General features: G+C 41.1%; 1 protein-coding gene across 7 annotated transcripts in view; it reads left to right on the forward strand.

Annotated features, from left to right (window-relative positions):
* rbm10 (RNA binding motif protein 10) overlaps nucleotides 1-16303 on the forward strand; it is a 49337-nt gene that overhangs the window by 27541 nt on the left and 5493 nt on the right. For 6 of the 7 annotated variants that reach the window (XM_041274365.1, XM_041274370.1, XM_041274371.1 and 3 more), the window contains 9 exons: nucleotides 1527-1624; nucleotides 2292-2379; nucleotides 7959-8145; nucleotides 8427-8545; nucleotides 9460-9577; nucleotides 11636-11727; nucleotides 12240-12401; nucleotides 14671-14817; nucleotides 16042-16104. In XM_041274365.1, the coding sequence (XP_041130299.1) occupies nucleotides 1527-1624; nucleotides 2292-2379; nucleotides 7959-8145; nucleotides 8427-8545; nucleotides 9460-9577; nucleotides 11636-11727; nucleotides 12240-12401; nucleotides 14671-14817; nucleotides 16042-16104 (1074 nt within the window). The remainder of the gene's footprint in view (nucleotides 1-1526; nucleotides 1625-2291; nucleotides 2380-7958; nucleotides 8146-8426; nucleotides 8546-9459; nucleotides 9578-11635; nucleotides 11728-12239; nucleotides 12402-14670; nucleotides 14818-16041; nucleotides 16105-16303) is intronic. The other variant, XM_041274367.1, reaches the window with a different exon arrangement.

The raw sequence follows: 16303 nt of genomic DNA on the forward strand, positions 1-16303 counted from the left end.
CAAAGCGTTGATGGCTGCCAGGTCCAAAACATTATAAAAAACAGCCACAGGCCACCTGCGATACCACCTTTGACAAAATACAGCACCTTTGACAGAATACAGCTGTGCATTTGATCCAGTATATCCACACCATACTTCATTGGGTTGTAAAATGCAACAGTCTCTAGCTTTCGTTTAGCATCAGTCCCAATGGTCACTGATTTGTGCAGAGAGCTTAGAATAAGCACATTTATTTTTTTTTTTTTTACACCTGTACACACTCAGGGTGGCACAGTCGTTCTGCCTGAGGAGTGTAATGGAGTGCAGGGGGGCTCGCACGGCTTGTTGGTGGTGGTAACTATTAAGAGGACAGGCAGATGAGAAAAAAAGTAGTGTAGCTATATCACACTGTATTGTGATTCAGTGTGTGTATTTTGTGACAACTGCTAATAAAATAAATAAATAAAATAATAATATATGATGTGTAGAATGATTTTCATTAGTGTTTCAGCACTCGGCAGAAATATATAATACATTCTTTCACAATGACTGATTTTATTACAAAGCCCAGACTAAATTGTCAGCTATATTGTATTGATTTCAATGTGCTGCATAAACTGCAGGTCTGGCGGTTGCAGAAGCAAGTGCTTATAACTTATTCATTTTTATGATTCTGCAGTTGAAACACTGTATGGGTATTTAATTCAAATATTTAGTAACACTTAAGAACGGACATGCACAAGGTATTCACATACGCAGAGATATTTCAATTTGAATGGCAAAAGGCATTCAAAAAGCGGCTATGGCAGTGCCAGTTTTAAAACATGCTTAGATACATTGCATTAAAACATGCTTATATACACTCCTTTACTGTATAGATACATTACATTAAAACATGATTATATACACTACTGTATAGAGGCATTGCATTAAAACATGATTATACTGCCCTTACTGTATAGAAATATTGAAACATGCTTAGTCTTTGTCTTGCTCAGGGTCACAGTTTCCCTATCCGTGCAACTGGTCCTGATTTTTAAAGCTTACTGAGTTGTGTTTGTAAAGAATGAATCACTTACAGGAGTCAACCAGCAAGGAATGAATCTTTTAACACTAGAACCGCCGGATTTTCAAACTACCTGGAACCGCCATGCGGGTCACTATGACCCATACATTTTTAAACTGCTTCGTTATGAAATGAAAGACATGCTATCGGATACAACTGAAAAGTTTTATTCATGAACGTCATATCTAACATTTGAATTGCAGAAACACTATTTAATGGAAAATTAAACATAACAGGCTTTATTTTTAAAATGAGAGCATATACAGCATGACTACAAACAGTGAAAAAATATAATGAAATACATATTTCAAAAGAAACAGATATGTACATATACCCGTGTACAGGTGTAAACGGGTATATGTACACGCAAAACTATAAAACCAATGTCATTTTTTCTAATGCTACATAAAAATAAACTAATAACACTGCTACCGGTATGACGGCTGCATTGTACTGTACTGTCGGGTGCTTTGTGTTTCAGGAGGCATCTCAGCTCTTGCAGATTCTGCAGGCTCTCCAACCTCCCCTAAACATTGATGGGAAAATCGTCGCTGTGGAGTTTGCCAAGGGGTCCAAACGGTAACCACTTATAATCGGAGGAATGTGATATGTTGCATCAGATTTATTCTCAACTTTTAATTCTGTAATCCTATTAAAGCAGACCTATCTAATCTTTTCAGTTAAGAGTCATTCTGACAACCAGTGTCCCCTTAAGAAGCTGGACCATCAAACAAATTAAATGAGAATATGTCAAACCCAATGCAGGTTTAGTTTACTAAAATGAAAAAGCTTGTTTAAATAGTTTAATCTAACTGCTTTGCTACTAAGATACTGCTTCAGTTTTTTATTGTTTAAAGCTGAGGGAACACAAAGCCATTTTTTAACCGAATATTGAACCAAAGACGACTAACCACACGGTGGTGTCCACTTCTGAAACCCACCCTAAGTCGTTTAAACGCAGTCTGATCAGAGGACCTTGGTCCAAAGTTTTGGTGACCAGGGATTTTTTCACCGAGACACAAGGGAGTCGAATTGTCCAAAACAGTTTGTTTAATAATTATATTTTGTTGTAGAGTTGTTACTCATTGGTACCTATGTATCGGATGTTGTGTGTGTGTGTGTGTGTGTGTGTGTGTGTGTGTGTGTGTGTGTGTGTGTGTGTCTGGCACCTGCGGTTTTGATCTCAGGGCTGTGGTCCTAAGCCTGTACTATGCTCAGTATTTTTCTCTCTCTCTCTCTCTCTCAGGGATGTGTTCCTTACAGATGGTAGTCGGGTCAGTGCTGCCACAGTTGCCAGCACTGCCATCGCCGCAGCTCAGTGGGCTGTTACCCAGGTAACCAAACTGGAGTTAAACCTTAAACGCTGCTCTCTCTCCCTTTAAAAACAAACAGCTCACCACACCAGGTCTGTAAATTCAGTTGCAGGGTCCATGAGAAAACATTGAAATGCTGGGAAAATTACTTTATCGAAGTTCAGGACATTTCAGACAGTATGTCTTTCAGTATGGTTCAGAGCAAAAACTGTTGATTCAGTTGTATGAATCATAGCATCAGGGAATGTTTATCCCAAGAGTTTCCAAGTGCCAGATGTATAAACTTGATGTCGGGAGACAGGCCTTGTAATACAGACAGTCTACACAAAACATCTAATTTTGCTGCATTGCAGTTTTTCTTTCTTGTCTGTCTTCATCAGTTTTCAGCTAGGAATCCCTGTTTGCGCTGCACACGTCATACTGTATAATTGCTACAGCTGGCCTATATTTGACATGCATTTCTATGACAGTTTAGGAAAAAATAAAGATTTAAACTCTAAACCAGGGGTGACCAATCATGGTCCTGGAGGGCCATTCCTCTCCAGGTTTAACCAGTAAACTGGTACAATTAACTACTTCAGGGTCTGAATACAAGTGTACGAGTAGAGTGCATACAGGTGTCAAAATACAGGACAGTTGATGCAGGCATGTTGAAGTGATATTAAGTGGTGTGGAAATCAATTATGTGGCTTACATTTCCTTGATATCAAACAGAATGTGACATTAACCAAAGTGATATTATCGGGAGCTTGTTTCCATTGACTCCCATTATGTTGTGGTTGGGTCATTTCAGCTTGATAATAATAAACAGATGTGTGATATTAACCGGAGCAATATTTGACTATACAGTAGTCTCTGGCCAAGAGAACACCCTTCGGGAAGCAAGCGAAGTGTTCTTATTCGAAATGTTCCCTTAGACAGAGTTGACCACCGGACACAATATGCCAATTAAGATATGAATAAATACACACAAATGTATTTTACTTATGTCATGACACACATGCGTCAACCTATAAAATTAACAGAATACAGTAGGCAATCACCTATCCAACCCTATAAAATATTGACTTCAGTGAAGGTTAACCCTTAGCGGTCCATTTATTCAGCGCTCGTCAGGCACTTTGTGTCCAATTTATTTTCACATGCGCTGTTTATTTTACACTCAGCAAAAAAACACTCAGTACTGTATCTACAGCCAAGCCCTACCCCTTGTTCGCTGTATTTTCCACATACCTCTTTATAGACATGCATACTGATAAATCCTCTCCTGATCACTCGTTTTATTGCCGAACTCCTCAATAATGCGATCCAAGTCATTATTTTATTACTATAACATCTCAAAAAGCTCTGCAAATGTCAGTGATATTCCTTGAGCGCTGGATGCAGAAGCAGCTATCTCCTTTGCTATGTCAGTGTTAGCTCTGTAATGCATGGGGCTATGAGAAACACCTTTTTTTTTCGGTTTCATTCGGCCATTGAAAAGTTTTCTCGGCTTTTTCCAGAGAAAAAATGACTAGAGACCTGTGCTTTATGTCTTTTTGATGATGTCTGACATAGGACTGCAAAGTGTTAAACAAGTGTGACGCATATCTGATTATTTCATTTCGGCCCATTCCAACCCTTGTCTATTTTTCAGGGAACACAAAAAAGATACAATGTCATAAATACAGGGTTCTTTGAATTGCATCAAGAAATAGAAATTTTTATGGACAATAAAGGGAAAGAAATTAGACAGCTTTCCGATGCAAAGTGGTTGTGTGATTTGGGATTTTTCTTCGATATAACCGAACAGCTCAACAATTTAAATGTGAAACTGCAAGGCTGTACAAGTCATAACTGAAATGTATGACGGTGTTAAGGTGCTTCAGCTAAAGTTACATGTGTAGTAAAAACACAAGCAGCAAGAAAACCTTTCCCATTTCCTAACATGCCAAGCTGTATGTGATTCTATGGCAGATTTTACTTTTCCTGGTAGTGTGTTTGCTGCACTGTTTTTCATATTTTTCACAAGTAGCAGTTCCAGTTTCAGCTTTTTTCAAACCCATTTGGTGTAGATCTGGAAACTGCACCAGAAGACACCCAGATGGAATTTATTGAATTGCAGTGCAGTAGTTCATTGAAGGCCAAGTTTGATTCTGTCTCGGCCGAGCAGTTTTACCCTTTCCTTCCAGCCACATTCCCACAGCTCTGCATTCAGACTGCAGGCATCATGTCAGTGTTTGGCAGTACGTACTTCTGCGAACAGCTGTTTTCACTGATGAAGATTAATAAATCTGCTCAATAAATAAATTAATAAATCTCACCTGAATGACAAGCATCTATACTCCATGCTAAAGATCGTTTCAGCACAAAACATGAATCCCAATATTAACAAGCTTGTCGCACAAAAAATGTGCCAGATTTCTTCAGTAAATGAGAACGCACAGGACAGCAACTAGGTAAGATAGATAGCATGTGTTTTAAATTAATAAGTCATATATAACATACATGTGTTTATTAAAAACTGAATATAAACATGCGTTTTCTTTGTCACCTATTAAAATGCATCTGTATATGTAAAAGGTGTGCATTTTGTGGCTGGCGAATTAAACATTAAGTTAAAATATGGCCCTTGGTAAAATTGAGTTTGACACCCCTGCTTTAAACGGAACATTTACATTGGGGAAAATTCAGTTTTACAACATGGATGTTCTCTTAGATAAAGCGTTCTTTTAGGAGGTCTTCCTATGCAAAAAAGTGACAGATTTGTGGAAGGCTAGAGGTATGCTCCCAGAATTCTCAACAACTTCTGCAAAATAATGTTAATGCCAAGTTTCATGACAGTTAAAGAATAATAATGGTAATTTATTGCATTTTATAAGTGCCTTTCAAGGGATCTCAAGGCTCTACAACAGTAACAATACAACAAACCCAGCAAAACAAAAATGAGATCGACACCAATACAATTTAAAAATAAATCATTTAAAAAAATTGACAAGATTGTAAGAGAAGAGACCTTCCTTAATGTGAGTGGCAGTGAGTTCCACAGGCGCTGGGCATGACAAAAAAAAAAAAGCCTGGTCACCCATCGACCGCAGCCTAGCTTTAAGAACCAATAGAAGATTTAGATCAGCTGATCGAAGGACACGGGAGGGCGCATAAACATGTAAGAGGTCTTTAAGATATTTAGGAGCCAAATCATTAAGTGCCCTGTAGGAAAGAAGTAAAATCTTAGTCGACCCTGAACCTCACTGGCAGCCAATGGAGGGAGGCCAGGACTGGGGTCATATGCTCAGATGCTAAGCTGCTGAATTGTGTACCAGCTGGAGCCTCTGATGGACCCTGCCAGACACCCCAGCCAACAGACCATTGCAATAATCAGTGCGTGTGGAAGTAAAAGCGTGAACCAGCTTCGCTGCATCTGAGATGGATGGAGACGTGCAATATTACGCAAATGGAAGAATGAAATGGTAAGACCCAAAAGAAAATGCAGAGTCAAATTACAGCAAGATTAGTTTTTTCTATCGCAGTAGAATTTATTTCCACACCATCAATTTATAACTTCCTATCCAGTTTTAAATAACTAGCATAACCGAGGCAGAAGTGTTAAAGGGACTAGGAGCTCTTAAAATAAACAAATTCCCTGGGCCGGATGAGATCCTCCCAATAGTACTCAAAGAAATGAAAGAAGTTATTTACAAACCGCTAACCAAGACCATTCAACAGTCTCTTGACACGGGTTGTACCGACAGACTGGAAAATTGCAAACGTAATACCGATCCACAGAAAGGGAAAGTATTCGGTCCTCTGCTATTCCTAATCTACATTAATGATTTATTTTCTGGTATAGTAAGCAAACTTGTTAAATTCGCAGACGACACAAAATGGCCAGACATCCACAGCGATATAACAAGCCATCGCCAGGGTGCCTCCTCTGCGACCAGGACCATCTGTTCGCCAACTGTGCCTTCCGCCACTATGAGGAGGAGGAACCTGCCCAAGAGGGAAAGGTGGGGAAAAGAAAACTGCAACAGCAAGAGGAGGTCAGGGACGATGGCCTGAAGGTCTTTTTCCGGTTGGCCCTATGCCCCACGCAGTATGCAGAGGGGGAACTAATGCCCAAGTGGAAGAAGCCAGTGTGTTTTGCTCCCCAGAGCAAGAGGGAGAGCCGCACCAGTCCCCTGCAAGAGAGGGAGAGCCGCACCAGTCCCCTGCAAGAGAGGGAGAGCCGCACCAGTCCCCTGGAAGAAGGGTAGACTACACGCTGCTCCCACCCCCGTCGCCAGGAGACTACACTCTGCCTCTGCCACCTCCACTGCAGGAGCAGAGCAGCAGGAGCTGCCTCTGCCTCCACCACCTCCACCAGCAAAGGGTGAATGAATGCCTGCTGGGTCCTTTTCCACCAGCAGAGGATGAATGTCTGCTGGTATCATTTCCCCTACCATCATGAGGAGAGGAGCTGGAGCTGGAGCTGCCTCTGCCTCCATCACCAACAGAGGGAAAGGATCAGGAGCTGCCTCTCCCTTCACCAGAAGGACCAGGACTAGATGCTGGCAGTCCTCAGCAGCCCTTGCATAGGCTGCTGAGGGAAGCACGGGGAAGAACCGCCCGGCTGCAGTGGCCAAGAAGAGGGCCAAAACCCGCACCCCAGCTTGTCCTGACTCCCCACACATCATCGCTCGGGGGTGTCTGCACAACACTGCTCAAGGATAGCTTCACGTCATCGCTTGGAGGTGCCTGCCTCGCTTCGCCTGGGGTCGCTGTCGGCTCTGCTTAGCTCTGCTTGGCCTGGACTGCTGGGTTTTTTAAGGGGGGAGGTTGCTGTTGAAGCCAGGTGTGCTTTGCACAAGGGTGGGGGGGGGTATATGTGGCAAAGTTCCCCACCCCTGGGCTATTTGTGTTGTATGTTACGTGTAATGTGTTAATGTTAGTGTATAGTCAGTATCAGCTCACTATGTTTGTCTGTGTAGTCCGTTTTGTTTGTCTCTATTTTGGCGAATGTACCGTGTCCTGTGTTTTGTTTGCCCTTACAACCTTTTATTTTCTGTTTGTTCATTATTAAATGCTGAGCGAAACCAATCGCTCAGCTCCACCCAACTCCACCTGTCTTGTTTATTTCCTGGTATTCCTGGTACCTGTTTCTGGTCTGACTTCACCCACTGCAGCCGTCTTTGTGACAGTATTATCCTAGTTAAATGTAACCGGCCCAGTCGAGCCTGTGGTGCTTCGTAACTACCGGCAAAACTGCGCTGTCTACCGGCCCCAGGCCACTGGGCCTTGGTTAATGCCGAACCCTGCTGATATAATTGCGTGGTCATCAGCATAACAATGAAAATGAATTCCATGACGACAAGTTATCTGACCAGGTCTAAGGATAAGCGGTTCTACAGATATATGCAGCGCATGTCTCTAAATTGTTTTCCCATCAGAGCCACATCCACCAAGTCCCCTTGGCAGGGCATTTCACCCACTGCATGAGAGTAATGAAAGCTCTGGTCTGCTTGTGTTTTCCAGACTGTACAGAGCTCTGGGGCCGTTTCAACAGCCAGGCGTGCTGTACGCAGAGGCTCTATAGTACCAGCATGGGAATAACGAAAGCTCTGTTGTGCTTGTGTTTGCAGACTGTGCAGAGCTCGGAGGCCGTGTCTCAGCAGGGCGATTACAGCCTGTACCAGCAGCCAGGTGTACTGTACGCAGATGCGCAGGAGTACCAGCAAGGCTACGATGGGCAGAGCATGCCTCCCACAGTCACCACAGCCGGCAACACAGGGGCAGGGCTCATGGGGGCATACCTGCCATCCACCATAGGTTAGTGCCATTGGAACGACTTTACATTAACAAAGGAGAGGCTTCAGAAGGGTTCAATACTGTATGAACTATCAACCTTTCTCTGTAGCTCCTGAAAATAGACCATTCAAGTAGATTCAATTTATTTTGAATAACTCAGGTTTCGGAGGGTTTGGCAGTTTTTAAAGCACGTTGATGTTGTTAGAGAGGTGATTTATTACTGAATACAAGGGTGGCCTTGATACTGAATGTGATTCATTGCCTTTAACTGAGATAATAAAGCAAGAATTCTGTTTTTTCAGTAGCTGATCCAGCTGTATCATTGGAGCCTGAAGCACCAGGAGTGGAGACAGTCCAGTTACCCCAGACAACAACATCCCAGCAGCATGTCACCACTACAACCAGCATTCAGACAGCACAGGTAAGGAATCTGACAGGTTATACCTCTGTGAGAGAGAGGAGGGAGGGAGGGAGACACAGACCGAGGGAGGGACACCCTGGTTTCGGCTCATTAACAAACGAGCAAAGAAAAAGCCAAAAAAAAGTGTGTCCACAGAATAGGGTTTGCTTGAAATGAATCTGTTAACAAAAATAACCATGTTTATGAAACTAAATTTTTTAATTATAATTCAAAAGAACAATAGCCATGATATTGATAGTGCTGTGACACATGGGTTTTCATGTTCGTATTAGAGATGTCACAGTATTAAATTGGTGGTATGATAATCGTCAGTATACCATGGTCATACCTCAGTAAAATGACTTTAAAACCAGTTTAAAATCCATTTACATTTTGTTTTTTTTTAATTTGGTATTTAAAGAACTAGAGTAACTTTAGGTTTTACGGAGTTGTATGTGGTTTCCCTCTTGTGGGTTTTAGCAGGAGCGTAGTTTCCAGTTCTCTGCAATTACAACATACAGTGAACATCCTTTACAAAAGGACGTATTTCAGTAAGCTTCCATGACAGTGCAAAGTTTGCAGATTTTTCTAAAAGGACTAAATTAAAGCTTTCAATGTTTTAAAACCGAAATAAGCTTAGTGTTAAGTGTTCTTAGTTGCATGCTCCCATGTTTATTCTTACCAGCTTCAGTCATAATGTTATGCAGTCTTTGAGTAAAAGCTCAATATTAGCTGCAGCACTACAATGTGCAATATTTAGTGTGGTTGGCGAGCTTAAAACTTAAATGCTGTCCATTTGAGCACTTTTACAGTGACGTGTGAAAATAATTCCCATTTAAATTGAGTTCAGTTCATTTGTAAATGATCTGTGCGCCCTCTTAATAGAAATACGTACAGACAGACAGCTTTGCATTGAAATTCTCCTTCTCCCCCAGGCTGTACTGTACTCCCAGGCACCGACTGCCCACAAAGCTGAAATTGTGGGCAAGCCACAGCCAGCCACGACGAGCCAGCTTGCCACCCCCGGCACAGCACTAGAGTGCCAGCAATACCGTGAGTGCACAGACCCGCTGTCCACTCACTGCATGTGCCAGCCTGCCAAACCATTCAACTACTGTGCTGGGCTTCTACAGCCATTTGTTTCATTTATTTATTTGGCAGGCTCCTTTCATCCAAGGTGAATTACAGGTGTTAGAGGGCAGTACAAGGTCACAATGCAAGATTAATATTTAAATACTGTAGTTTACAATAAGTGCAAATGATACTACTAAAATACAATATGAAACTAGCATGCAATAAGTTCTATTTACAATGACATATTAGTAGTGCAAGGATAGAACATCGGCTAAGGATCCGGTAGTATGGTGTGTAAGTCAGGTGAATGCAGTGCATAGTAGGAGGGGTAGATCAAGAGATCTATAAGTACAGTCTAAACAGGTGTATCTTGAGGATGCGGAGAAGGTGAGATATCTGGTTACCCTGAAAAGAGAATTCTTAATTTGTATGCAAATAACTTTTAATGTGAAATCCGTCCCGCTTGTGGGGAATTGGTCTTAGACATTAAGCAGAGAGCAGCCTGGTATCTATATAAAATAAACCAGTCTGTTTAACTGAAAGGTTTATAACATCACAGTCCAACTATCTCCAACAATTTAAATACGGTTACTCGTCTTAACGATTGTAATAATGTGTCTAGCAAAAAAAAGCTTTATTTTTCATTATAGCTTTAGTAAAGATTATTCGCTTATTAATATGTGCAATCTCGTTTGTACGTTCAGCTTGAATGAAAAATGAAGGTTGGCCTTTTTAAATGCCCAGTTGTTTGACAGAATAAATGTGCAAAAACAGTGAAGCAATGTGAAATAATAGTAGCATCGGCGGTACGATAATGGTCTGTTTAGATTAGAGGGCGAGCATTAATTACATTATTACAGAAATGTTATCCAGTCTAATTATTCAAACAGTGCTAAAATCCAAATCACTAATTTATCCTGCTTTCTGTATATGAGACAAGTAGTTATGTTCACACCAAACTGACTTCCTTCCAAGTACAGTATCATGTGAATTCAAAGAATCAGTATTCCATTTAAAAATAAATATATAATAGTAATTTACTAATAGCAATAGTTTTGTACTTATCTGATAGACATCAGTAAATAAAATACCAAAAAATTAAACATGAAATGGAAGCAATCTTCAGTTTAAAAAAATAAGTAAATAAATAAATGTATTAACATCACCACTTTAGCAAAATAAAGGGGAAAAAAAATCAAGTCTTCTGTAATCTGGCTCAACAAAACACATTAAAGTTGAATCCGGTATCCTCCACAATTGAATTGGTTGCATGCCATTTGCGATCATCTCAATAATCAACCGTGTTAGGTTTTCAGCCCAAATTTGATCACATTTCCTAACATTTCGCTTGCATGTCTGGGCCCCGCCTCCGCCACGCTAGATAAAGCTTCAGTAAAAACAGACCAGTCACCAAAGGCATGCTGGGCATTGGGAGGTGAATTTCCAATGACATTGATGCCACGAGACAAAGGTAGAAAGTAAAAAAAATAAAATAATTTGAGTAGCCGTTATTTGAAGACACCCACTTCTTAATATTTGACCTGCACATTTTTGACAAAGTTTAAACGTTTAAGCAAAATTAAAAACGTTTGACACTTGACTAACGTTTTAAACTCAAAATGATTTACACCCCTTGTCTAGACTATGGACCAAGAAATCATTTTCTTTATTCAAGGTCTTCCATAGGCTCCTTTTTGTTTTTATATTATTACACAGAATTAGGGCTGCTTATTATTATTTATTATTATTATTATTATATCAGTATATAATATATGTGTGTGTGTGTGTGTGTGTGTGTGTGTGTATATATATATATATATATATATATATATATATATATATATATATATATATATATTATATATATTCCTCTAAACAAAGGAATGAGACAAAGTATTATGGACTATGGACACAGGCTATGACAGCCTGTCTGTTGTTTTCATGATAACTGCATGCACATGACTTTCAAACCTAGCGTTGTTGAAGGGGTTCTATTCAGCACTGTGAAGTGAGGGTCGTGTTTGTGACTCTTTACAGCTGTACCTGATGTGTCTACGTACCAGTACGACGAGGCATCTGGTTACTACTACGACCCCCAAACCGGGCTTTACTACGACCCCAACTCGCAGGTAAGGCTGGCAGTGACACTGCAATTAAACTAGTTAGAGCCAACTAAATGGTGTTTCTTAAAGCTTTTACTCCAACTAATGTGCAGAATCTAGAAGTAGCTATCTGCAGGGTGATTCATAATTATTTGTGCAGTATAGTCTGATCTGAAAACTGCAGGGTACACAATGGAGAAATCTAATGGAAAATTCGCCTGACAGACCCTCTGGACACACCTTTTGGACACCAGAGGGTTGTTCAATAATGTTAACATTAAAAACAATGCAAAAGAATAATGTTGCGCGAGTTATGATGATTCACCCTGTACATGTACGTAGCTAGACAACCTGGCTTTATCCTTGTCTCTTAGGCAAACCAGCATAACTTTTTGAAATGGGATTTATTTTATTTTTTTTATTACTATGGGCTGACGCTATCTATCAATTCTATAGAACTACCACAAAAAAAAATGTATATATATAATTTTTTTTTTTCCCCCCAATTGAAATGCTGTGCTGTTTTGTCGATGTTGCAGTATTACTACAATACCCAGAGCCAGCAGTACATGTACTGGGATGGAGAGAGGCGTACCTACATCCCTGCAGCGCAGAGGAGCAGCGACCAGCAGGGAAGCTCTGCACAGACCAACAGCAGCAAAGAGAAGAGGGAGAAGCCCAAGAACAAGACTGCCCAGCAGGTGAGAGGAGAGAAGCCGCCCAGCACAGCCCCCTCACACAGTGAGGGGGCAGTGCAGAGCTGAGAGACCAAGAGGGAGGGGACAGAGCTGAGAGACCAGGAGGGAGGGGGGCAGAGCTTAGGGACTAGGAGGGAGGGGACAGTGCTGAGAGACTAGGAGGGAGGACACAGTGCTGAGAGACTAGGAGGGAGGGTACTGTCTTACACACAGGGTGGGGACAGTGCAGAGAGACAAGGGGGGGGACTGCCACTCAAGGAGGGGACAGAGCATCGAGTAGGGTGATGAACAGAGCTGAGAGACCAGGGGATACGGAAGTAGTGTAACTAGTGGTTAGAGATCAGAGATTGGAAGTGTGGGAAGCAGTGTGGCCTAGTAGTTAGAACTCAGAATGGGAGCGATGGAAGTGCTGTGGTCTAGGGATGCAGTGCGTCTCTTGAAGTTAGAGCTGATGGACTGGGAGAGAGCAGGGCTGGCGTAACCATATAGAGAGAACAGGTGGCTGCCTAGGGTGGCAAATTGAAGGGGCTGCAAAAACGGTACATAATTACCTTTTATACTTCACATTTCTTTAGCTGTAAAACGTTCAGCATCTTAGATCACTGTTTCTTGTTCTGCAAAACATTGCTGATGTTATGGAACCATATCATGAGATGTGATGTAGTCCTAAATCTGGAAGTACAGGAACGCTGGGGGGGCGGGGTGATCATGCCGGTGTGGTGTCACGTGAAATCTGGCCTCTCCTGGGAACCCATTGCTAAGCCGAGGACACATTGAAGTTCCTTGTGTGTTCAGATGGGGCGGGGCATTATTGGATTTCATTTAATTCCCCTGACAATGATTCTTGTAAAAGGACATTGCTAATACATGATAATGAAAACGTTTTACCAATTTTATATCTCTGGAATTGTCAGATGACTGTCCTGGAAATCGCTAGATTTGTAGCTAGCTGCATTTGACAACAAATCTCGCCATGTCAGCCCTTAGCCACTAGATTTGGTGAGAAATTCATTAAAATGGCGAAACTGCACAAAGGTGCAGAAATTAATATTTGATTTCTGCATAGCTTTATTGCCTTGACACAACAAGGAAAAGAGATCGCTTCAGGCACTGAAATTAGAGTGGTTGTGTGCCATTTAAGCATTTTCATAACACATACGTAAAGATTCTTTAATTATTTTAAAGTTAATTCTTAAGTCAAGGATCTGCCAGTAGAAAGTACTAGAGGATTTACTGTGCACGATTATATGATCACTAACCTACACATTAGATACCAGTTTTATAGTAGTTAAGGAACTTGTTGGTAGCACTTGGCAAGATTGGCTACAAGCGACAACGCTCTGAGAAGGATTGTTATTATTTTGTATTATGAATGTTGTTTTAATAGTATTTATTATTAGGATTAGGGATGGGAACTTTGAACAGTTTCTTACTTGAAAACACAAGGTACAACGTTTTTATATATTCGATTACCCTAACTCTTGTCCCTTACGATACAAAGAATAAAAGGCAAATGCGTGTGCACAAGTAGACAGCATAATAGTGTAAGCCGATAATGTTTAGCCGGGTAGACAGTGTTCAAACCATGTCCAAAACCAGATTTATTTGTTCAATACCCTATTTCCGTAGGCACCATTTTTTTCCTTTTGTTTACTGAATTAAAATACAGAACTCAATGAGCAGCGACGTCACAGCATGTATCTCTTCCATTTAAAGCAACAGTAGCATAATATTGCGCAAACCACCAAATAGTAAGTTTTGCTGTAGTGTATTCGGAATAAAATAACACATATCATATAGCAACCTAAATATTCTACATCTGTTTAATTCTAACAAATAATATTTATAAAATAATCTTAGTTTAAATATTATAACCTGGCCAAAACAATAGAAAATACATTCCAACATTACAATAGTTTAACATTACTAATTACAACTAGCCATCAAGTACTGACATCAGATGAATCTAAGTTACTTTTTTTATTCAATAACCTGTAAATAATTCAGAACAAGGATACCTGGTTGTACTTTTAATGGTCAGTGCAAATGTTGCAGTTACTCCATCCATTCACAGAAAGTCAACAGTAGATGTTTTACACTGAACTGCAGGGAGGGGGGGATGCAGTGTGATCTCGTGCTGAGAGACTGGGATGGAAGGATGCTGTGTGATCTCGTGCTAAGGGACTGGGAGGAAGGGATGCAGTGTGATCTCATGCTGAATGACTGGAAGGGAAGTAGCAGGGCTCGTCTCTCACCTCTTCACTCTTCTCAGATTGCAAAGGACATGGAGCGCTGGGCAAAGAGCCTGAACAAGCAGAAGGAGAATTTCAGAACAAGCTTCACTCCCCTGAACTCGCGAGAGGATGAGAGGAGAGAGTCGGCGAGTGCTGATGCCGGCTACGCCATCCTGGAGAAGAAGGTACAGAAGCTGTGATGATGAGTATTATTATTAACCCTCTGCGGTCCTATGTTGGACCAGGCCACATCGTCAAAAAGACGTAAAGCACGGGTCTGTAGTCGTTATTTTCTCCAAAAAAGACGAGAAAACCTTTCAATGGCTGAGTGAGATCGATAGGAGCCGAATGGAGGGAGGGGGTTGGCGAAGGGTGTATCTGATGGCCCCATGCACCACAGAGATAATACGGACATAAACAAAGGAGATAGCTGCTTCTGCATCCAGCGCTCAAAGAATATCACTGACATTTGCAGAGCTTTTTGAAATGTTAGAGTAATAAAGTAGTGACTTGGATCACATTATTGAGGAGTTTGGTGATAAAACGAGTGATCAGGAGAGGATTTATCAATATGCACGTCTGTAAAGAGGTATGTGAAAAATACAGCGATCAAGGGGTGGGGCTTGGAGATACAGTACTGAGTGGCCTTTTTTGATTCACTGCCTTTTAAATCTGTTTTATGCTGAAAAAAAATAAATTAAACCGCGCGTGTAAAAATATATTGGCGCCTGACAAGCTCTGAATAAATGGACTGCAAAGGATTCATTAGTCATTTAGCAAATGCTTTTATTCAAAGTGACTTTGAGACTAGGGGGTGGATTATGCATCCCGACTGCTGCTGCAGAGCCACTTAAAATAGAATAAGGCCTTGGAAGGTGCACACTGAGGTTACGTGACTTGCTCAGGGTCCGGGTCTGAGCCAGGATTTAAAACAGGAACCTACTGGTATCAAGCCCTTTTCTTTTACCACTCGACCACCAAACCTGCTATGATGTGGGTGTGAGGTCTCGCTCCACTGCAGTCTGTGCGTGTTGAAACTGATCAATACACATCTTCTAAGTCTGAAAAACTCGTAAACAAAGTCCAGTTTGCAGAGCTTTGTGTATGGCAAAGAAGCCTATACCTGAATTTTAGACACAACTGCTGATCCATTCATTAGCAGCTTGGCCAGGGCGTTCTTTATTGTAGGTCAGGGTTAATGGAGACACATGTCTCTATTAGAAATGTACTGGTTTTATCCTTTGTCATCCTGTGTTTCATAAAATGTCAACCATTAAATAATTTAAAGCACAAATAATCCAAACCACTTTCTCTCATAGTTTTCAAAATGCTCGCCTTTCTTTAGACAGCACCTGGTATTTTTTTTTCATTACACATGCATTGAATTAATTTCTCATTCTTCCATCCAGGGGACTCTGGCAGAGAGACCGCAGACCTTGATGGACCAACTGAGAAGAAGTGAGGAGAGGGGGGTGAGTGTGTCTGCTTTGCTCCACTCCATATCAGAAATGTAGCACTCAAGTGTCCCGGTTTCAAATTACTAGATCCAAACTGGATGAGGGAGGGCCTTCAAAATAAATAATCCACAGTGTGTTTGTTTGCATGCAACTTGTAGTGTGCTGAATAATGAGCACCGGTAAGTGGCTACATTGGAGGAAATCTCACGAAAAT

This window comes from Polyodon spathula, chromosome 16, assembly GCF_017654505.1.
Source record: "Polyodon spathula isolate WHYD16114869_AA chromosome 16, ASM1765450v1, whole genome shotgun sequence".
Taxonomy (NCBI): domain Eukaryota; kingdom Metazoa; phylum Chordata; class Actinopteri; order Acipenseriformes; family Polyodontidae; genus Polyodon; species Polyodon spathula.